This window comes from Hevea brasiliensis, chromosome 3 (genome assembly GCF_030052815.1).
Source record: "Hevea brasiliensis isolate MT/VB/25A 57/8 chromosome 3, ASM3005281v1, whole genome shotgun sequence".
NCBI lineage: Eukaryota > Viridiplantae > Streptophyta > Magnoliopsida > Malpighiales > Euphorbiaceae > Hevea > Hevea brasiliensis.
The window spans coordinates 102,499,549-102,523,016 of NC_079495.1; the positions used below are offsets into that span (position 1 = coordinate 102,499,549).

Sequence of the window (23,468 nt, forward strand, 5' to 3'; positions counted from 1 at the left end):
ATTTTGCTGGATGTAGACTGGATAAAAAAAGTACTTCAGGTACTTGTCAATTTCTTGGTCTTGCACTAGTTTCTTGGCACAGTAAGAAACAAACTTCAGTAGCTTTATCTACAGCTGAGGCAGAATATATAGCTGCTGGTAGTTGTGTTGCTCAAATTTTATGGATGAAACAACAATTGGAAGATTTTGGTTTAAAATATAATCTTGTTCCAATTAGGTGTGATAACACAAGTGCCATAAACTTGATCAAAAATCCAGTCCAACATTCAAGAACTAAACATATTGAGATCAGACATCATTTTATTAGAGATCATGTTCAAAATGGAAATATCAAAATAGAGTTTGTTGCCTCTGAAAATCAACTTGCTGACATTTTTACAAAACCTCTTAATGAAGAAACCTTTTGTAGAATTAGAAGGGAAATTGGTATGTGTGAACCACTTGCTTGAAGTTTAAGTCATAATAATTTCATGTTTTTACATTTTGTTTAATGTGTGTGTGATCTGCTGTAATATAAGTTTGCTAAGAAATCTTTAAAGAATATTAGCTAACTTGTTTGTGTACTCGTAAAATTAGTTTACTAAGTTGTATGCTAATATTGCGTGACTAAAATTAGTTTGCTATATCGTGTACTGTTCAAATCTCAAACCAAAACGTGATTGTGCTTGAAATTCTCTGCGTGTCCAGCAATGCATTTATCTTTTCACATTTGATATCACATTCTCAGTGCTGTGTCAGACATGTAGAAATATTTATTTTTGCATATAGGGATAGATAGACTTGTTTGAAATATAAAATAAAAAAAAAATAAGAAAACAGGTTCAGTTGAAAGTACAGTGAAACAGAAAAGCGCGGGACTCAAGAGGACTTAAACCCTCTGCCACACGAAACCCTCACGCTCTCTCTCCTCTGCATCGGTTCACGACACCTTACCTCTAAAACAGACCCATTTTCTTCCCGACAAAATTCATCCAAACCCATCAGAATTCACATCTCACATTTCTTCTCCACTCCTAAGACACTGAAAAACTAGTGTTCACATACATTTTTTTTGGCAATGGCTCATGCTAAACGGAAGTCCCCTGTTGCTGCGACTGCTTCATCTTCCTCGTCAGCCTCCGACGATGTCCCTGTCCCGGCATTGCGAAAAAAATTGAAAGGAAAGCAAAACTTACCTGCATTGAAATCAGCTAGTGAGTCTTCAAATCCATCCAAGGGTGTCGAACCCCCTATATCGACGCCAGAAAAGAAAAAGAAGGGACAAAAGCAAGGGATTGATACCCAGCGAAAAATGCGTGCCGTAAAATCTTCGGGTTCAGTGGATAAAGCACTGTTGGATTGCAAATTCATCAAATGGGAGTATTTTAATCAGGTAAACTTTCAATTCAAAGAGCTTTTTGAGTTTCAAGGATGGATTGATGTGTGTGAATGTACAAATGGGTATTACCCTAGGCTTGTTCAAGAGTTTTATAGGACTTTGAGAACAATTGATGATGAGGACAAGTTTGAGGTTGTTTTGAATAACAGTATATATGGTGTCTCTGTTGAACTGATAGCTACGGCTTTGAAATTGCCCAATGATGGAAATAAAATTTCCACACATAAGGATGTTGCTAGGGTGGCAGGATTCAATTTGGTTGAGTTTGAAAACGAAGTGTTTCCTGTTCACACTGCCGCAAATGAAAAGTCCACCAGTACAAAAGCCCTTCAACATATCAAAATCATTCATAGTATGGTGAACTACATTTTCTGTCCTAAATCTGGTAGCTATGGTTATTTGAGTCACTTGGACATGTGTATTATGTGGCACATTGTGAATAAAGTTAGGATGAATTTGGCTTATTTAATTTTCAAGAACATGTGCAAAGCTTATGGGATTGGAAAACTGCCTTATGCACATCTTTTGACTACTGTGTTTAAAGAGCTAAATGTGAATGTCTCTAAGGAAAGCTCTAGGACTGATTTGATTGTGCTCAGAGAAATACACTCTGACACTGATGGGAGAAAGAAAAGATTTGAAAAGGGTGGTTCCTCCTCTACTAAGGTTGATTCTAATTCTGCTAGTGAATTTTTGAGTGAAATTCAAGGGATAAAAGCTACTGTTAATGAACAATTTAGTTCCACCAATCAGTCCCTTGACATTCTGAGAAAATATGTGGATGTGGTTGACTACAAAGTGAGTCACCTGCTCACTCAAAATGAGGAATTGAAGAGGCTGATTATGGATCTTCAGCAGGCCAAGGAAACTGGTGTTCCAACTAAAGTTGAGGCTGCTACTCAAGTCTCTGCTGATAAGGGTGAAAGCAATAAGGTTGATGAGTCTCCTACTGCTATGGCACATGAAAGTGACCAAATAGCTGAACCTGAGCTTGAACCTGCAGCAGAAGCCCCTGATAAGCATGCTGGTGACCAGGTCATTGAACCTGAAATTGGCCTTGTAGCTGATGTACCTATTGAGCATGATGGTGAAGAGATTGTAGAAACTGAAGGTGAGCTACCAAAGGATGGTGAAAAGGTTCTAGAATCTGAAAAAGTTGTTGAAACTGCTGCTGCCCCTACACAGCAGAAGGAAGCTTCTCTCAAGGATCACCAAGAGAGTGCTCCAACTCAGTTATCTGTAGTTGCTGCCCCTGCAGCCAAGAGAGGTAAGAAAAGGTACAAGTCAACTATGTCAAATCCATATCAGACATTAGCTGCTGCTCTTCAACCACCATCTGAAGACGATGAGCCCGAGAAAGATGATCAATTGGCTGACCAAGCACCTCAGCCCCCTGTTATTAAACTCCCTAGGAAGAAAATGGTGCCTTCAAAATCCACTCGCAGAAGTAAAAGACTTAAATAGCATCTCATCTGGATTTTTAGTTTACTATCTGCATAATTAGTTTACTAGTCTGTTTGCTACTATTGGTTTTTAGTTTGCTACTGTCTACCTTACTGTGTTTACATTTGGGCTAACATGATTCTTTTTGGGTTATTTTCTCCTGTTTCCTTTTTGATTGATGACAAAAAGGGGGAGAATGGATATAGATATGTGAATATGTGTTCATACTTGTGTTGATGGACATGGAAATGTGGAAATGTGTTGATATACTTGTGAAGTGTGATGATATGTGAATATGTGTTGATACTTATGGATATGTGTTTATACTTGTGTTTATACTTGTGAATTGTGAATATGCTTTATAGCATAAATTCAGAGGGAGCTTATGTACAGAAAATAGATTTCTTGGAAATTATGTGCATATATTTAGGGGGAGCATTTTCGGTATACTATACTGCTTGGATTTACATACTCACATAAACCTTCACACACTTTTATTTTTTATTGTTGATTCAGTTGAGTTTTGTCATCATCAAAAAGGGGGAGATTGTTGACCCCGTATAGCTCAAAATGAGCATTGATTTTGATGATAACAAAACTCAAAGAGAATCTATCTAACCCAACTTCAAAGTGATGTGTAGATTCTTTGTCTTATGCATAAAGAACCTTTCAAGTTGTATCTAAGGAGAAAAGATACTCAAAGGCATTTCAAGACAAATCCAAAATGAGAAAAAGACTATGGAAGCCAAGACTCAAAGAAAAGGTATGAAAGGCATAGTGTTAGAGTCTTATGTCTTTTGTGAAAAGAATGGATGAGAATTTAGTCATATGGAGCTCAAAATTGAAATTTTATTTTTTGATTACTTTTTCTTATCATGACCTTGGACACTACTATTGAAACATTTTTAAGGTCTAAATCATTTTACATTGCAAGTTGAGACATGCAGCTGTTGCCTTAGTTTGCTAACTGGTTTGCTAAAATTTTCGGTTTGCTAATGTGTTTGCTAAAAACATTAGTTTACTAACCAGTTTACTGACTGCTACCATTATTTCATTAGTTTGCTAACTGATCAGAGCTGCTCAACTTCGCACAAAAGGATAAAATAACGGCCATTTTGTCTTGGGCAGTGTGTATAACGTCTCAAAAGGGTTTCAAACGGTCTAAAATGATTTGAGACTATAAATACACCTTCTTCACTTCATTTACTTTTGATGAAAGCTTACATTTGAACTCCAGCATTGATTTTTCATTTATTGCTTTCATTCAAGAGCTTTAAAGTATTTGAGCTTCCATTGGCAAATCAACTCATCTCTTCTTTATAGTTTGATTTGTATTGAGTAAGAGTGAGTATTGAAATATTAAATTGCATTTAAGAGAGGTTGTACAAGCACCTATTGAAGCTTGAGAGAGTAAGTGCTTGTGATAGCACTTGTGAAGGTTTCAAGCTACCTTGGTAAAAGCTTGGTGTTGAAAAGTTGTAAAGGGCTTTTGGTCTCTTGCCTTCAAAAGAGCAAATAGTGGAGAGAAGACTTAAAGAGGGTTCTTTGAGAGAGTGGATGTAGGCTAGTTAAGCCGAACCACTATAAAAATCCTTGTGTTTGATCTCTGTAACCTTGACCTCCTTACTTTTGTGCAATTTAAATTTTATTCTTTATACATGATATTGAATGTTAGTTAAATAGATTGAGTTGATAAACTTGTGGATATATTGAGTGACTTGAGAAATTAGTTGTATATCATATGATGCATGCTTTGTTAGATATTGCCATATACATTGATTGAGCCTTGAATTGCAACTTAGGAACACATTGTTGAAGCACATATTACTTTCATTCTATATACAGAAGCACCTAGTTGAACAAAGTCACAATTTTTCATTAGGCTACAAGCAAGGGCCGAAAAATTGTTAAAGTCCAATTCACCCCCCTCTTGGACTATTTTGGGACAACAAGAACCAATTCACCATGTACCCTCAAACGGAAAATTAAGTATAATCTGTCACAAATTACATGCAACATCAGCCTCATTGGAGCTCACGCATATGAACGCTGGCCTCCCTTATTTCTTCAGCATTCTGAGAAAACGATATTGACAGCAAAGAATATTAGGACAGCCAAGTCAAATGCGAGAGGGGAAATAAATTAATATTTAAAAGAACTATGACACTATGAATTTTGAAAATAAAGTATTATCACGAAAGTTCATGGACTGTTAGTAACAGTCCTCTCAGTAAAAAACGTTTGTAGTCTATGCATAAATTGGTTAATTGATTTAAACACATGATGGAGATAGAATGAGATGATTTTATCTTGTCAGTACATACCGTATGTGTAAATAATGCTTCAATGGTGTTATTGATGCTGCCTTCCCATTCCCACTCATATTTATGTTTTCCGGTTTGAACTCGCCATAGCTTTGGAGTGCTTAAAACTTCTTTAGCAAAAATCTTCATATTGGGACGTGCTCTAATGATCACTTCCTCCAAGGATGGGAAATTGAAGGCAGGATTACCAGAGCAAAAGCTTGTGAGGCGTGGTAGATCATGAAGCTCCAAATATTGTAGTTGACTGAAGCAAATCTCTTCTTCTTCATCATCTGTTTCACTCGCTACAATTTCTTGCATCATTTCACATTTCTCTACCTTCATTCTTCTAAGTTGCACAAGACTTCTAGATGTAATTGAAGTCATTAGATTTATTAGACCTTGGCAATTTGATACCTCCAGAGTTGTTAAATTTTCCAAAGAAACCGTGAATGGCAGTAAAATTTTCAATCTGCCACAATCCATTGCTTCTGTCTCCAGATATTGAGAAGCTGGGACTTGCTGGGAGTCTTTCTCCATCAGATGCTTAAGCATTGGCACCTTACATGATTCGGGATGTACTTGCTCACCAATGTTTGCTTCATGAAATATTTTTTCTTCAAAAGAAGCATCTGTCAAAACAAGTTTCTCTAGATTGATTAAAATTTGAAAGAAATCAGTTGGCAAAAGTGCACATCCACCAGGATAACATGTCAGCTCAATGCCTTTCAGTCCAGACAAGAACATGGATTGAAATTTTTCTGGCCACATATCCTTCATAGTTTTCCATTCCACTTTCAATTCTTCTAAGCTTGGGATTGCAACCTAGGAAAACAAATAAACAAGAATCAATAAACAATACAGGATGACAAATTTAGAAATGGAATAAAAATGAATTAGATTGTCTAAATCCCAAAATTGCTATTCCAATTTATACAAATTTTTTAAAAAATAAACTTTTGCCCACGGGTTGGCAGCATAATCACTATTAGTATATTATTTAATTGAATAAAGATAATAAGATATGATTATATGGATTTTCTTATATATTATACTTAATTTATTTAAAATGTTAATTTTAAGAATAACTTGTAAAAAAATTGTGAAAACATAAAAAATAAATACGAAAATAAATATAAATTAAAAATGAATATAAAGAATAAATAATAAGATACTAATAAAATATATATAAATAAATTCTTATAAGATAAAGATTACCATAATGATATTAGTACAAAGTGTTCATTATCTTTTTTTAATGTCTTAATTACGAAATTATCATTTGATAGATATGAGAGAAATTTTTCATTGGACATTTTATCCTATATTTATATTAGGAGGTGACTAATTTGATTTTTAATGATTTATATAATTTATAACTATAAATTTTACTTTTTAAATATTAATTAAATTATAATTATAGTCATAATTTTTATTTTATTATAACGAATTAAGTATGTAATGTTACTTTAGTTTACTTTAGTTTATATAATTTATAGCTATGGCCCTTAGTTTTCTTAGTAATGTTGCTTTAGTTTATATAGTTTATAGTTAGTATTAATTAAATTATAACTACTATCATAATTTTTTTTATTAAATATCTTAGTTCAAATAATATTTACATGTCACTACATATTATCAATCGATATTGTAAAATTATAATAGTACAAGGGTAAAATGGATAAATAAAAGAAAAAGTTTAAAAGAGTGCCACTTGTAAGTATATTTTGAGACCAGCTTCATTATGTTTATATAGATATAAATAGATAAACATAGATAATTAGATAATTTCTACCGCAATCTTATATGCTATATTTGAAGTACATAAATTTTCACATCAGTTCAAGTTATAATGATTCCTTTTATATACCATATAAGAATTCCATTTCCAGATTGAATCAAATGTGACTGATAGATACTAAAAAACCACAATGCCTTTTAAAATTAAAAAGAACCAAAAAAACTGACCTTGCCACCAAAAAAAGCAGCCATGGAAATATCAACATCTCCCTTGTAAACAGATTCTTCACTTCCCTCAACAATCACGCTTGAATCTTGTTCATAGCGAAATGCTGAAGCCAATAATTCCATCTTTGGACAGTCAACCAAATCAATTTTTTTCAAGGATGGGCATTTCAGAACATCTCTTGCAGAATAAAAACATGACAAGTTGGGCAAACACTCGATACTGATGGAGTGCAATGATGGAAATATGGTCCTGTCCCTTCCTATTTCATAGTCTGCTTCTTTCCTGATGATATGTTCCACCATTCTACATCTTTTTACTTCCATATGTTGGAGATTTACAAGACCCAAAGCCATGGACAGAGTAAATATATTAGCCAAGTTGCTGCAATTATGAACTTGCAGCAATTTTAGGTTTTTAAAGCTCAAAAATCCTTGAGGATCCTTGTTCCACACGTGCCTCAACCTAGGCAAATCAATTAACCGCAATTCATTTAAATTTCTTGTTAGCCCAAGATGACCTTCATCGGCATTTAGCCCTTCCAGATCAAACACTTCTTCTACTGAATCACATCTCTCAACAGCCAGCTCTTCCAATTTCTCGCCCACGTGCTTCAGTAGATTTGATGATATGGCATTTGAGAAAAATGCACACTCATCCACCACCAAACTTTCTAAATCGCCCATGCGCTTGAATGGAAATTCGCAATTCCAATTTTCTTTCAACATCGGAAAGTCGGAGAGTTTCACATGACTGATGCGTTCAAATCCAATCTACAAATCCAAAATACTGCATTAGCAGAGAACAACAAACAAGCATTTATATACATACATTTAACCAAACATATTAGCCACCTATGACACAGATCAATAGCGAGAAAAATACGATCTGGTAAATACATACCGCTTTCTCATACAAATGTTCAATGGTGGCATTGAGATCTCTTTCCCAATGCAATTTTCCCCGCGCCACTTTTACACTCTGTAGCTTTGGCGTGCTTAACACTCCAGGACTGAAAATCCTCAAGTTGGGGCATTCAACAACAGTTACTTGTTCCAAAGATGGGAATTTGAGAGCGTAGCTACCCAAACAGAAGCTTGTGAAGCTCTGTAAATCTTTGAGTTTTAATGTTTTCAATTTGGTGAAAACAATCTCCTGTTGTTTCGCAGTGTTCACCTCCTACTATTTCCATCAACATATCACAAGATTTTACAGTCAATGTCTCAAGTTGAACCATACTTTTGGCTGCTGTTGATGTCACCATATTTTTCAATCCATTGCAATTCCTAACTTCAAGAGTTGTTAAATTTTGGAAAGTTGCAGATGATAGTGCTAAATTAATCAAATCACCAAGATTGTTGAGGTTTAAAGCTCTTATCCGTGAGGGTGTAATGGTATCTTTCTGGTCACCACCGAGTCCTTTTAATACAAAAAGCTCCTTGAGAGAACAGTCACGCACGCCAAGTTCTTCAAGATTGGGTAATTTTGGAAGGAAACGAAATAGCGAAGCACAAGATTTGTTTGTAAAGAAGCGCAGCTCAACAACTTTTAGTTTGGAAAAGAACTCTGTTGGGAATTCAGATTGCAGCATCATTATGACAGATTTGCTGTCTAATGACAACTCTTCCAATTTGGGAAACATCTACATTTCAAAAGCAAGTAGGAGATTAAATCCAAGATACTAATGAATCATTGAGGGATTTCAAAAGCTTTGGGGGCCATTATACTTGGATTGAAAATATACATGCTGAATTATTTTTCCTTTTTCTTTTATATATATATATATATATATATAAGTAGCTGTATACTCGTCCATTGCAGGGATTTTTTTATAATTTTAAAATATTTAATCAATTAATATTTTTAATGAATAAATATTTATTGATAAATTTAAGAAATGGAAAAACTTTAAAACATAATTATTTTTTCTAATGTTTTAATTAATTAATATTTTAAACACGTCATTCTAAAAAAATTCATTTAATTTGTTCTGTCAATAATTTAAAAAAAAAAATCAAATAATTAATGGGTAAAAGCACCATTTTATACATATGATATGAATGACTCCAAACGGTTATGAAAAATTTAAAGAAATATTGAATAGTAACATAACGAAGCCAATTAATATAATTAATAAAATTAAATGTATTAATTGGTTTAAAATTAATAATTAAATGTAAATTATTTTATTAAATAAAAAAGAAAATTCAGGTAAACAAAATATTTATAACATACATTTAGGATGCTATTTATATTTTATTATAATAAAAAATTAGGTACAATAATTAATAAGTAAGAAAGAGAATGACCAATTCTTTGTAATTTTTATAATATAATTTTCAATTTTTACTGATATAATTGATAAATTTTTATAATGAAATGAAATAGCTAAAAATTTAAAAAAACATTTAAAAAAGAAATTTATAAAAATTTAGGAATTAAAATAAGTATTAGTTAAATATATCGAGCAATATTCTCTTCATAACAAAATTATTTTAATATTAATAAATTTTTTATGATTAATAGTCTCTCCTCAATACAAATAAGATCTATATAGATAAAATATACAAAGGAATTGTGAAAATGAAAAAAAAAATCCATGATTAAAAATATATGAATACTTTAAGATGTACATTAAAGAAAAAATAATATTAGTTATATCTTTAATAAATTAAAAAATAATATAATAAATTTAATTATTGGGACACTGATGGGCAATTAATTATTAAATAAAATAATTATTTAAATTATAAAATTTAAGAAAATAATGACAATAATAAAAATACTTAAAAGACAATAAATACTTATTAAAAAAAAGAAATAAATACTTAACATATAAATAAGTTAATTTATAAATGGTTCACGCCACGTGAAAGTTTCAAGGAAAATTTTACCTACTTTAAATAGATAGATAGATAGATTGAGTCACAATCACTCGAACTCAATTAATATTATTCTTTATATAACAAAAAAATAAAATTAAAAAAAAGCAATATAATATATAAAAAAAAAGAGCATTTAACGCTTAAGTTACTAAACTATACTTCTAATTTCACCTCAATAAAAAGATAATTAGGAGAAGCACAATCAACTACCAAAAGAAAAGAAAAATAAACACAATCAGCTAATGGCATAGATGCCACTATTTGTTTTTGTACTTCAATCATGTAATTTCTATTATATTCATTAATATAACACTAACGCTGCATAAAATTCGCATCCTGTTCTTGTTTGCTTCCTTTGGGACAAGAAAAGTCAAATAACAAGAGTTACGTTATACCACTTAAAATCAATGGAGATTTTATGCATTTTTTGGTAATTAAACCTTGTGATTTTGAGAAAGGAATAAACACACTAACCTTATGGCTAAAAGGGACATCGAACTCTTCCTTGTCCTGTCTTTGCTCCCTCCCTTCATCATTTCCTTTTGGTTTTTGTTCCCGAAGTAGTGTGGAAAAGAATGTCTTCATGCTTGGACAGTCATATATGCTCATCTTTTTCAATGATGGACATTCCAGATTACTACTTCTTGAACAAAAATTTGAAAATTTAGGCAAACATTCAAGGATCATGGACTTCAATGAGGGAAATATCATCTTATTAGCTTCCTCTACTTCTATTATTCCTTCCATCATTTTACAATATTTCAGCTCTACCTCTTGAAGTTGCGAGAGGCACAATGCCATTGACCTAATAAATATATACTTCAAGCTGCTACAATTTTCAATTTGGAGCAATCTTAGGTTCTTGAAGTCCAAAATTCCCTGAGGATGCTTGTTCCATAACTGTCTCAACATAGGTAGATTCATTAACTTCAATTCACTTAATCGCGGTAGCAGCCCAACATGCCCATTATCAGAAGATAGCCCTTCTAAGTCAAACACTACTTCCAGTGAATCACTGTCCGTTACATTTATTTGTCTCAACTTGTTCAAGAACTGTAACAAATGGGCCGATATGGCATTGGAAGTAAATGTACGTGTGTCAACGGTTAGGCTTTCTACATTTTGGAAGAGCTTTCCTTGGATTTTGCCATTCCAGAGCTCAGGAAACTTGGATACTTGAAAAAATTTGCCAACCTTTCAATCACGAAAGATAGCATTAGTCAAAAACACGTCATCTAAGGATTTTGATTTATCAGTATGGAAAAATAAGGAAGGTAGAAGAACAGATACCTGCATATTTGTTAACTGACATGCCATGGTCGCATTAAGTTTTCCTTCCCAATGTTGTTTATCTGCGTATTTGTTCAGTCGTATTCCCCGTAGCTTTGGTGTGATTAAGAATCCACCAGAGAATTTCTTCATCCGCAAGCATCTTTCGACAATAACGATTTCTAAAGATGGAAAATTGAAGACGTGATTCCCTGTGCAAAAGCTGGTGAGAGTACTTAAACCACTAAGTTCCAAATATTTCAATTTGCAGAAAATAATTTCATCCTCGTTATGATCTCCATCGCTTGCTACTATTTCTGTCATCATTTCGCAATCTTGTATGATCATTTTGGAGAGTTGAACCATAGTTTTGGCTGTGGATGCCATTATCAAGTTTTTCAACCTTCCACATGCATTCACGTCAAGAGTTGTTAGACTGAGGAAAGATGATGATGACGGTGCTACGTTGATCAAACTACCGCAATCACTTAGTTTCAGAGTCTGAAGACATTCAAGAAGCGGTTGCACTCGGGAATCTTGATTCCAAATACACTTCAAATTATCAAGAAAGCGTAACTCCAAGTTTTTCACCCGTGTAAGTATCCTAGCAATAGCATGTTCCTCCTCCCCAACAAGTCCTTCACGTGAGAATAACTCTTCTAAATAAGAGGATGATACAGAAATTTTATCCAGATGGGACACTCTTTTAAGGAGAAGGATTAGAAAAGGACGTGATTCATCCCGCAGAGAGAGCAAGTTTAGAACTCTGAGTTTGGAAAAACACTGAAATGGCAATAAACCATGTTGTATCGCACTCAAGTCCTTGTGCTCCAATGTCAATTCCTCCAATTTGGGACTAACCTGAGAGAGAAGAAAAAAGTTTGTGTTGAATTTGTATATATTAAAAAAAAATTTGATATATATGAAATTATAGTTAAAATAAATTGCATAAAAGTTAAAGAGTTATGTAAAAATAATTTACAATTATTATTTAGCACCAAAAATATCAGCCTACATTAACAAATGCTTTTTTTTTCCGCCACAAATGCAACTTTCTTTTTTGAGTTTTATTGTTCAATCTATGGTTGTAATTGCATGGAAAATTTATGAACGGATAAAAATACCTTTGGTCTTTTATATTATTTATTAAAAATTTTAATGTTAATTAAATTTTGATAATTTATAATTATTAATAGAAGTTTTTTATTATAATTTTGTACAAACTGAACAACTAATTCTAAATTACATAAAAATTCTATTTATTTTAAAAAAATAAAAATTCTATTTATAAATAAATTTTATTAGTATAATTTATTTTTATATAAAAATTAGAGAGTTTTAATATATATATATAAAAGCAAATAATTTTGTTGTAATTAAATCGCTTACTACCATTTCAATCCCACTAAAAGGAACTAATTGGTATCCCTTTTAATCCAATGAAATGAATATATGACCAAATTTTTTTATTTTGAAGATATCGTAATTATTTATCTTTTTAAAATTATTAACTTATATAAAAACATGTATGAAATGAATTTTCACTGTTGAAAAAATTAAAAAAAAAAAACCTTAAAATTAGATTATTAATATTAAGAAACTGCCATATATAATCATAATCATAATCATCTTAATACTTTGTACTAATAAATGATGTCTCAAACAATAAGTTTTTTGGTTTATATAAATTTTATTAAATTATAAAATATCTTATTAAATATGTAATTATTTAGAAATAAGTGTTATTTAAAATTTAAACTTCAACAATAATAATTGTTTTGTAATATTAAAAAATAAAATTATATTTAATTAATATAATATATAAATAACACAAATCTAATTGTATTTATAATTAAATTGGTTAAACTATAAATTTATAATTTAACAAATATATATTATACGCAAAATGGAAGAATTCAAATTATGATAGTATAAAATAGAAGTGGAGTTATATCAATTTTTTTCCAATACTATATATGTTTGTTTTTAAATACTTAGATATTTGGATTTTTTTTATATCTATTTAGGGAATGATTGAAATATAGTATAAAATAGAAGTGGAGTTAACCATCAGAATATGTGTTTTTCGACCTTCCTTTTATTTTCTTACAGATAAAAGAAAATTAACAAACAATTAATGTAGATCAAAATTTTTTAAGTAAATGCTTTTTAAGGAAGAATAGGAATTAAATTAATGGTTCATACCTTTCCCAAGAAAAAGAGAGGTTTTTCAATTGGGATGCTTTCTTGGCCTACTTCTTTTTCATCTGAACCGAATTTCCTCACTTTGTCACAATTTTCCACTTTCAAACATTTCAATTTCGGCCACTCAAAAGTATGTGTCCCTCCTGAATAGAAACTCCTTAGTTTTGGTAGATGTGAAAATATAAGAGTGTGCAACTGAGGAAAGATATTTTTCAGATCTACACCTTCTTCCTGTGCAACTATTTCCTCCACTTCCTCACACCATCTTAATTCAAGCTTTTCAAGTTTCAAAAGACCTTGGGCTATGGAGGCCGGAAAGATATTTTTCAGGACATTACGCCATCCAACATCAACTGATTCCAGATTTTGAAAAGTGAAAACTCCTTGTGGATCCTTACTCCATATATGCTTCAATGAGTGACAACCAGATATACGCAAATCTCTTAGCTCAAATGCTGCGGCAACATTTACTTCTTTAACATTGTACCCTTGAAGTTGATATATCTCTTGCAATGAATCACAATGCCATAAATTCAACTTCTCTAATCTCTGGAATCTTTCCAAGACAGCCAATGGAAAAACAGTCATTAGACTTGAGCATCCAGTAATTGTCAATGATTTCAGTTTGCAGAAGGAATCAGCTGCCAGTTGGTTGTGCCATATATTTTTCAAGTTATTCATTTGTTGGATGCTCAATACCTCCAATTTAGAGAAAGAAACCTGAAATAACAAATATACTTACTTGGTATTGTGACATTCCAAGAAATTCAGAATAATCATAATTAGGCAAACATGTATCCTTCCAAAAGAAATCAAAGTGGTTAGTGGAGTGGTGGCCTATCATAATAATATTATAATATTACCTTATAATATAATAATATCGTAGTAATATTAACATTTCTAGAAAAGGATTTCAAAATTATAATATTACCTTCTTTGATTATAAATAATATTTTATGTAATATAATAATTGTTGTGTTCAATGAATTTATGGAAATATAAAAATAAAGTGAAATGAATTAACCTAAAAATGCATAAGTTGCGCAATTTGTTACGCGGTTTCATAATATATATGTAGGCAAAAGAAGATTTAAAAGAAAATTCAACAACCAAGATGGATATACAAAACTGGGAATTGACCAAAACTCAAAGCAAGCCAAGAAAATCGAAGGAAGTGGAGCAATGAAACCAAAACAAAGATGAAAACCAGGAAAAATAAAGAGTCCAAGAACTTAAAAAACAATCCACACAAAACATAATTTTCATTTGTGATTAACATATTTTACATTTTAACAGTTGATTTTACTATTCCATTTGCGCTTATTTTTTTTATGATTAATATTTTTACAATTTAGCTCTTGAATTCACTATTCCATTTGTGTAGATATGCATGTTAAAGTTCAATTCAATCATATAAGTGAATTAAAAATTAATAATTTCTTTAAATATTCAAACAATATTAATGTTAATTTTATACCAAACACCCTATAAATATTGTAGTTTGACTCTAAATTATATTTAATTAAATATTTACTTTTGAAAATTATTTAAATGATGAATGGCTAATTTTCTCAAAATTTGACACACATAATATAAATTGAATTGCTTACTAAAATTCAATCAATCAAAAAATTTATCACTTGCTATTTGTATCCATTTTAAATTTAATTATATATATATATATATATATATATATATATATATATATATATATATATATATATATATTACTAGAAGTCATTTAATTTTATATATATTTAATTTGATAAATTTATAAAAATATTTTTTTATTAATAATTTATTTTTTAAATTTAGTAATAATTTAAACTATTTATTTTTTAGTTTTAAAATATAATATTTCAAATTTTATAAATAAAATTATAAAATGTATTTTTATATTTAATTACTATAAAAAATTTAAAAAATAGAACTCAATATATAAAATTCAATCTTGTAAAACAAGGATATTAATTATCAGAATTTAAATCTAAACTCATCTAAATTTGATAATAAGCATCTTGTAATCATTCTATCATGCTGAATCGAATTAAGTATTCGAAAATACCTGATTCATTGTCATTCTATATTTACAACCAATTTAAAATAACTCAAATTCAAATGATTTATAAAATTGAAAGCAAATACAATATCCTGTAAAATGCAAAAATAGCTCGTTTGCGTTTGGTTCAATTCAATTCAAATTAACTTGATGTTTAAATTGATAAAACTTATTTTGAAATTTCGAAACAATCTAAACCAATTAAATAATTTAAAATATTTGTAATTGAAAATGGCCCGTTACAAATTCTGATTAATCGAAACAATCTAAACCAATTAAATAATCTAAACCAATTAACGATTCTTCTACTGATTCATAAAGATTAATTCTGATTCTCTCAAAAAAATTTTAAACAAAAACCAAAATTTTAATTAATCTAATTTTCAGGTAAATCAATTGAATCTGTTAAAATGAATTCAGATTTGATAATTATGTTTGGGCTTATATTTAGTTTTTATTTAGTAATATAGCTTATAAATTCACATACTGATTTATAATTTCTTTTAGGGTAATAAAATGAATTCATTTTAGATTGACTCACTTAATGCATTAGAATCACCAATTTTATTTCCGTGTTTAAATTTTTTTAATTTTGTTTTTCTTGCATATTATTATGTTAAATAATACTCTTACAGGCATCATTTTCATCTAATTAAATTTGAAATTCATCCAATGAATAATTCAAATCATTTGTTCTATAATAATAATAATAAAATAATTTAAGCGTTTTAAATTCTTTCCATGTATATTTCGATACACATATATCAATTAAAATATAAATATAATAGTTTAAGTGCTAATATGCTTTTATTTATAATTTATAATCTATAATATATTAAAATAAAAAGGGTGAATAATGGAATGAAAAAAAATTATATTATGCCCATGAATGATTCAGTATTGACCATTATTTATTTTAAAAATATTATATTATATGCAAAAAATTACAGCACAATTTATAAAAAATATTAATATATATAAAAGAAAACACTTCCATATGCATATTGAAAAGTTAAAGAGGGGCATTGACTCTAAAGTTTTTATTTTTTTTAAATCAATATTTTTTTCACAAATTATAATATTTTATTTTATTTTTACATTTTTCTCAATATTAAAAATACACGCACACATGGACCAATGATGAAAATAAATCGGTACTAAAACCATAACAATTTTAAGAGAATTTTCATTTCATAACAATTTTAAGAGAATTTTCATTTGTATATAACTCAGCACATACTCCACACTCGCAATTTTGCATTGAGTAGTGTATTTTCCAGTCTCACTTTATGGCAGGACATGTAAACAAGCCCTATATTTTCCAAATAACAGCCCCTACTAGCTTTGTCTTTGACATCCAAATTATCAACCCAATAAAATTATTTAAATCGAAAGAAAAGAAAAAGGAATTCCTAAAATCACTTGTGCAATTAAAGTTATAACAAAAACTCTATAATTTTAAACAACGAGTCAACACTTATGAAATTATTATACTAATGGCAATATAAAAAATATTTTATGATCTCCACAGATGTATAATATAGCATATGCACACAGGAATAACAATTACGTACCATTTCATCAAACAGTGGTTGAATTTCAGTGTTATGGTTCGTCTCTGTTTTGGCGACGAAAGTCACCAATGCGCTGCAAAAAAGTATTTTTAATTCTCGAAGGCACTGAAATTCAATTGAATACCCAGTGCAGAATCTAGACAAGTGTGGAAGATCACTAAGGTGAAGGCTCTCCAGTTTTGAGAAGGCTGTCTTATTTATCCTCTCTTCCTCTTCTTCTTCTACTAGTTCCTCTGTCAGTAATATCTCTTCCATGGAATTACAATCGCTTATCTTAAGTTTTTTAAGCTGCAAAAGACATTTAACAATTGAAGTTGTGAATAAATGCTTCAAATTGTTGCAACGTTCCACAGTCAAACTCGTTAAGTTTGAACATGTTGCGGAAAGTTGGTCGTTCCATATCCTTTCACAAGCAACTGAGGTTAATTGCAATTCCTCCAAGTTGGGAAAAGAAACCTACAGATAAAACCATTCTTTTAAGCACAGCACTTACACTTTTACTTCTTTAAAAAATAAGATATAAAATAAAAGATTTTAGCCAAACAAATTCTTAATAATAACCGTAACTTGGAATTCTAATGCTAAAACTGCGACATACCATTCTGTTGAAAAGTGATAATTCAGCACCAAGCTCATCCTCCGACACAATTTCCTCAAGTGGACAGGCTGTCAATTGCTTTTGTCTTGCTTCTGTTCCTGTAGCCACCTTCCTTTTCCAGCAAAAGCTTCTGAGGTTTGGTAAATCATTTAGCTTCAAGGAGCGCAGTTGATTGAACTCAACCACTTCATTGTTGTATTCACTTTCATCTATTATCATAGCTTCTAATCTTTGGCATTTTCCAACTTCTAAGGCTCTTAAGTTGCTAAATGAACCTCGTGCCAGTTGACCGTGACAAATTGTCTCCAGGTTCATTAAATTTTCTAAAAACAAGGACTCTAGGATGGGAAAGGCAGGATATGGAGGCCATTTTGGTGAGCTGATAATGCGTTGAATCAAAACATCATTTTGGAAGTGGAAGTGCTTCAACCGTGGAAAGCCTTCTCCATCAATATCATACAATACATTTTCAATACCCCTCACTTCATCTAAATACAGATCTTCAGTCTCCCTCAACAACACTCTAATCCCATGCTCCAAGTAACTACTTGTCTTGAGCTTGAGTTTTAGAGTTCTTGAAGTTTCAAAGTTTCCATGCCAGCCCCATACATCTCCTATGAGTATTCTATACCTCTGCAACCCATTGAAGAACAGGGCTTTTGGTATTATCTTCGCATCTACAACTTGTATTTCCAGAGTTCTAAGGTGAGACAACCCTTCCAACTCAGCAAGGCTTGCATTACCCTGATTGCTGATTGCTTCCGCCTCCCATTCAACAAAGCTGTTGCTCACATACAATTCTTCTAACATGGAAAACTTGGATAAGACATTTGCTGGAATGACTTTAAGATTGGAACAATTGCCGATATCCAGTAATTTTAGTCTACTTAATTGTTCTATTTGTCTGGGCAACTCAACAATATAGGAATCTGCTAAACTGAGAACTTCTAGTTGCTTTAGCTCTCCAATGATAGCTATGTCATCCAGATGGCATCGATGCAAGCACAAGGAATGAAGGTTTGTTAGGAAACCAAGTGATGAAGGCAGAGACATGAAACACATCCCTGTAAAATCCACTACTTTGAGTCGTCTAATTCCATCAAAAATTAATTGAGGGATATCCAAAGAGAGATCTTCAGTGAAGACCGACAATAAATCAGCTTTTGGGCATTCCATCCCTTGAGGAAGTGCTTGGATATCACAGTAAGGTATTGAAATTCTGGTGCAATCCTTGGTTGGCAATTCCCCCAACCCAGCACCACTTGTGCCTATAAAAATATGTTGCTCTTTAGAAGCTATTAACAGGGCAGTGTCACGAACAATGTCATGCATTTTCACATATCCATTCACGTCACCGTCTAGCAGTAAACACTCAGCTTTCAGTTCATCAATCAAAGTATATACTTTGTTTCTCGCTTCTTCAACTGTGGCTATGTGCTTAAATAAACCCACGCCCATACCATATTTTAGCAAGTTTTGGATCTGAATATTAGACTGTCCAAACAGACCACAAAGCAAGAAAAATGACCTGAGTTCACTGCGAGGCAAATTATCGTAGCTTAACTTAAGAACCAAGTGCACCTTGTTCTGTATTTCTTCATTATCCAAGTCAGAAAGTTGCTTCAGCTTATCATCCCACATATATGACTCCTTCATTTGCAAATCTGTAGCAACTTTGATTATGAGAAGGGGCAATCCTGCACATTTTTTTGCAATTTCAGTAGCTAAAGGAGGTAACTTCGGTTCTTGGCCATCAGCTACAGATACGGTGATTTTAAACAAATTCCATGACTCTTCTTTTCGCAGAACTTCAAGTTCCAAAACTTTCTGCGCTCCCATCCTATGGCACACATCTCTTCTCCTCGAAGTTAATAATATTTTGCATCCCTTGCAATCGGGCCCAAATGGAATTCCCACTTCCTCTAATTGAAGTTTTGTCCAAATGTCATCAAGAATGATAAGTATCTTCTCTTTATTCAATCTCTCATATAGTCGATTTGCTCTTAGGAGGATTCCCTCCTCATGAAGATCAAGACCCAAGACTTCAGCAACCTCCGCTTGAATTCTTCTGAGCTCTGGCGATTGTGATACAGCAACAAAAATCACAACATCGAATAACTTATCATATTGGGCTTGTCTATGGACCTCCCTAGCTAGGGTGGTCTTACCGACCCCGCCCATCCCATAAACACCAATCATGTTAAGATCAGGATCTCTCAGCGAATCCATTATTTCCTTCAAAATTGACACCCTCGAAGGCAGTTCCTCACGATCATATACAGATGGGGCCACTTTCTGCTTTGGAGGTTGAGGGTGGGAAATTGATTCAAGTCCATCCTGATTCCGAAGCTTAACGATCAATGAAGCTTTCTTTTCTGCTTTCTTGCTGAGGTGGTAGCGCGTCTTCAAATTGGGACACAAACCAATGAAGCACCTCTCCTTCGCTTGTTCTTTGGCTTGGATAAGTTGCTCGGCTTCTAGAATAGCTTCTCCCGCACTAATAAGCCACTTGGAGACGTCATCGTATATCTCCTCCCCTCTTCTTGAAGCATCAGCAACTGATTGCTGCAACCTGTCTCTTTTGCTGTTCAATTGCTGAGCCTCATCCTGGAGCCTCTCAACCTTGGTCTTGTAGGTGAAAGGATAACTAATGTGTCGTTTGATAGGAACGACAACGAATTGTATGATGGGATCTTTAATGATCTCAGTGAAGATGGAGATAAACATACCCAGTACCATTTTGATTTTTTTTTTTAAAGAAAAACTCAACTGTCAGGAAAAAAGAAAAATTGAACAAGAAATGATGATAACAGCAAAGAAAAATGAGAATATGACTGAATGGAAGTAGAGAATAGAGAAACAGATGAGAGAGAGAGAGAGAGAGAGAGCAAAAGGAGTGTAGAGATGAGTGAAAGGAAATAGAAGTGAAATGCAAGAAAGATGTAGACAAGAACAAACTATACTGGGATCAGAGTGAAGACTGAGAAGCAGACGGAGAAAGGCAGTGGACAGAGAAATGGTGTTAGAGAGATCACTTACAAGTCAACAAAGTCCTGCTGAAACTAGCAGACGTATAGTCAGGCACATGCATCTGTTTATTGGTTAAATAAATAAACCTGCATCGTCCAACCTTTTAACATAAAGAATTTGAATTACATTGGAAAAAAGACATTTAGGTTGGGATGGGTATGCAGTGGTTTTGCCACGGGTGGTTTGTTGGAGAGTCTGTAGGTTAGTTTCTATGGGCTGGTTTTCTAAAAATTGATTCCAGGTGTGGGGTTTGTTTGGAATTGATTTGATTTGATCGTATCTTATGTTGTCCTTTGTTCGTGGATTTCTGTCCAAATGGGCCATGATAATGAATGCGAATCGTGCATTAAAAAAAAAAAAAAAAGCAAGTGATAATGCTGAATAATTAATTCTCCAAATAAAATCAGTAATAGTTTCTCGTAAAAAAGTCCAATTTCAGCTGAGTCATTACCCACTCTGAGCTACAAGTTGGGAGCCAGTAGTGAGAATGCTCAGTGGTATCCTTTATCAAGTGAAGCCAGTTGTGAAATGGGGCACGGTCTTTGATGTACATATTTCAAAGGAATTCTTGATTGTGATGTTGATGTGAGTTAATTTTTTAACAATAATAAAGTATGAACCACACAAGCAATATGAGATTAATGATAAATTTGTACGAACTATTAAATGCATGAAGTTTGAAGAATCGCAGTTTGTTTTACCAAACAAAGTATACACCTCGTTAAAGAAAATATATAAGATAAAAATGCTTCACACCTACAATAAAGAAAATTTCAATAACAAAAGTAAAGTAGAAGAATTAATTACATATGTTATTTCTGCCCAAAAAGGAAAAGACCTTTTAACCACAAGTTTCAATTACTGATTTAATTCAAATGAATTAGAACATAAACCAAAAAAGGAAAACTGTCCCACTAAAGAAGGTAACAGCAAAAGTCACACCTACAAAACCAGCATGCTCAAAAAAAAAAAAAAATATATATATATATATATATATATATATATATATATATATATATATATATATATATATTAAATATAAATATATATTAATTTTAGTAAGCATAAATTTTTATGTGTAAAAAGAGAAGGAAAACATTAATTATAATATAAATAATTTTTTAATAAATTTTTATCTCTATCTTAATTATAATTATTTATGAAAAAAATATTTTAATACAATAATATTTAAATTTGCGTAACAAAACAAAAACAATATTAGCAAACATATGAATTATTTTATTAATTTTTTAAAATTTTGTTTTGAATTAATTTTTTATAAGTTTATTAAAAAAATTTCATATAAAATAAATTTATATTTTTAATTATAGATATATGTCTAAAATTCTTATATATATATATAGAAAATATTATAAAAAAATAATATTCATTGATTTATAAAAAATATTTAATTATAATATGTAATATATAATAAAATTATATGAATTTAATATTTTTAAATAATATATAATTACACATACCAGAGAAAAAAATTTAAATAGATAAATATATATTATTTAAAAAATTGAGTTGAATTATAAAATTAATAGGATGACTAAAATTTTTAATACTAATTTTTTATTTTAAAATGATATATTATTAAAAATTTACAAATAATAATATGTGTATATATAAAAAAAATATAATATTTTTTAATACTATAATTTTATTTTAGTTTGATAAATAGTGAATACGTATAAAAATAATTAAGAATCATATTTTAAATATAAAATTATTATTTTAATTTAATAAATTTATATTTAAATATAAATATAAATATAAATATAAATATAAAAGAGTCTAATTTGATATAAAAAAGAGTCCAATTTTTATGTCAATGCAAATATTATATTATTTAATAAAATTTTTATGGTTTTCAATTTAACAACTTCTTTACTTTTAAAAAAATAATTATAAAAATTTTAATTTAAAAATATATTATAAATTAATTTAGTAAAGTATTTTACTATGAATTATTTGTTTATACAATTTTTACTATAATCATTCAAATTAAAAATAATAATATACTAACATCAGTATTTTTTATTTTATTAATATATATTTTTTGTTTTTTTATATAAAAAAATTTAGTTATTAATTTATTAATGTTGATATATTTATCAATCTTATTTTAAAGTTTTTCTCCATATCATAAGAAGATATAAAATTATGTAAAATATTACATATCAAATAAAAATTAATAATATTTATATTTATTAATATGTGTATTTACAATTAATTTTAGCAAATAAAATTAAAAAATTAAATAAAAAATAATTATAAATAAATAAATCAATATTATATAAAATTATATCAAATTAAATTTATTATATTATTATATATATAAACTCTGAAATATAATTGGAAAAAATTTAAATTTTTCACGATAATTATTATATTTTATAAGAATTTTAAAATATTAAAAGCTAATTAGTCTTTGTAAGTTTAACACTTTCTCGTCGAATAAATTTAATATAAAAATATATAAATAAAAAAATAATAAATAGTTAAATTTATATATTTATAAAACATTAATTATAAAATTATAATATAATAATAAATTTTTCATGATAAATTTGACTTGTATAATTTTTTATTTTTATTGATCTATTTTTCTTTTTATTAATATAATTTAAAAATTATAAGTGCACACATAATATATATATCGTAAAAAATAAAGAATATTATATTATCATAATAATAATAATTAATATATTATAATAATATTATATTATACACAAAATTAATAAAAAAATTT

General features: G+C 30.1%; 1 protein-coding gene across 10 annotated transcripts in view; it reads right to left on the reverse strand.

Annotated features, from left to right (window-relative positions):
* The window catches only part of LOC110660410 (uncharacterized), a 243,950-nt gene that overhangs the window by 139,935 nt on the left and 80,547 nt on the right, over window positions 1-23,468 (reverse strand). For 8 of the 10 annotated variants that reach the window (XR_009147670.1, XR_009147669.1, XR_009147668.1 and 5 more), the window contains exons 6-7: window positions 17,681-17,924; window positions 17,083-17,538 (exon numbers count right to left, since the gene is read on the reverse strand). Coding sequence is in view for 5 of the 10 variants with exons in the window: in XM_058144256.1 (XP_058000239.1) it covers window positions 17,083-17,538; window positions 17,681-17,924 (700 nt within the window). In the remaining 5 variants the exon portion in view is untranslated. Of the gene's footprint in view, window positions 1-10,702; window positions 10,781-17,082; window positions 17,539-17,680; window positions 17,925-23,468 lie in introns of all 10 variants that reach the window. The other 2 variants (XM_058144257.1, XM_058144255.1) reach the window with 1 other exon arrangement.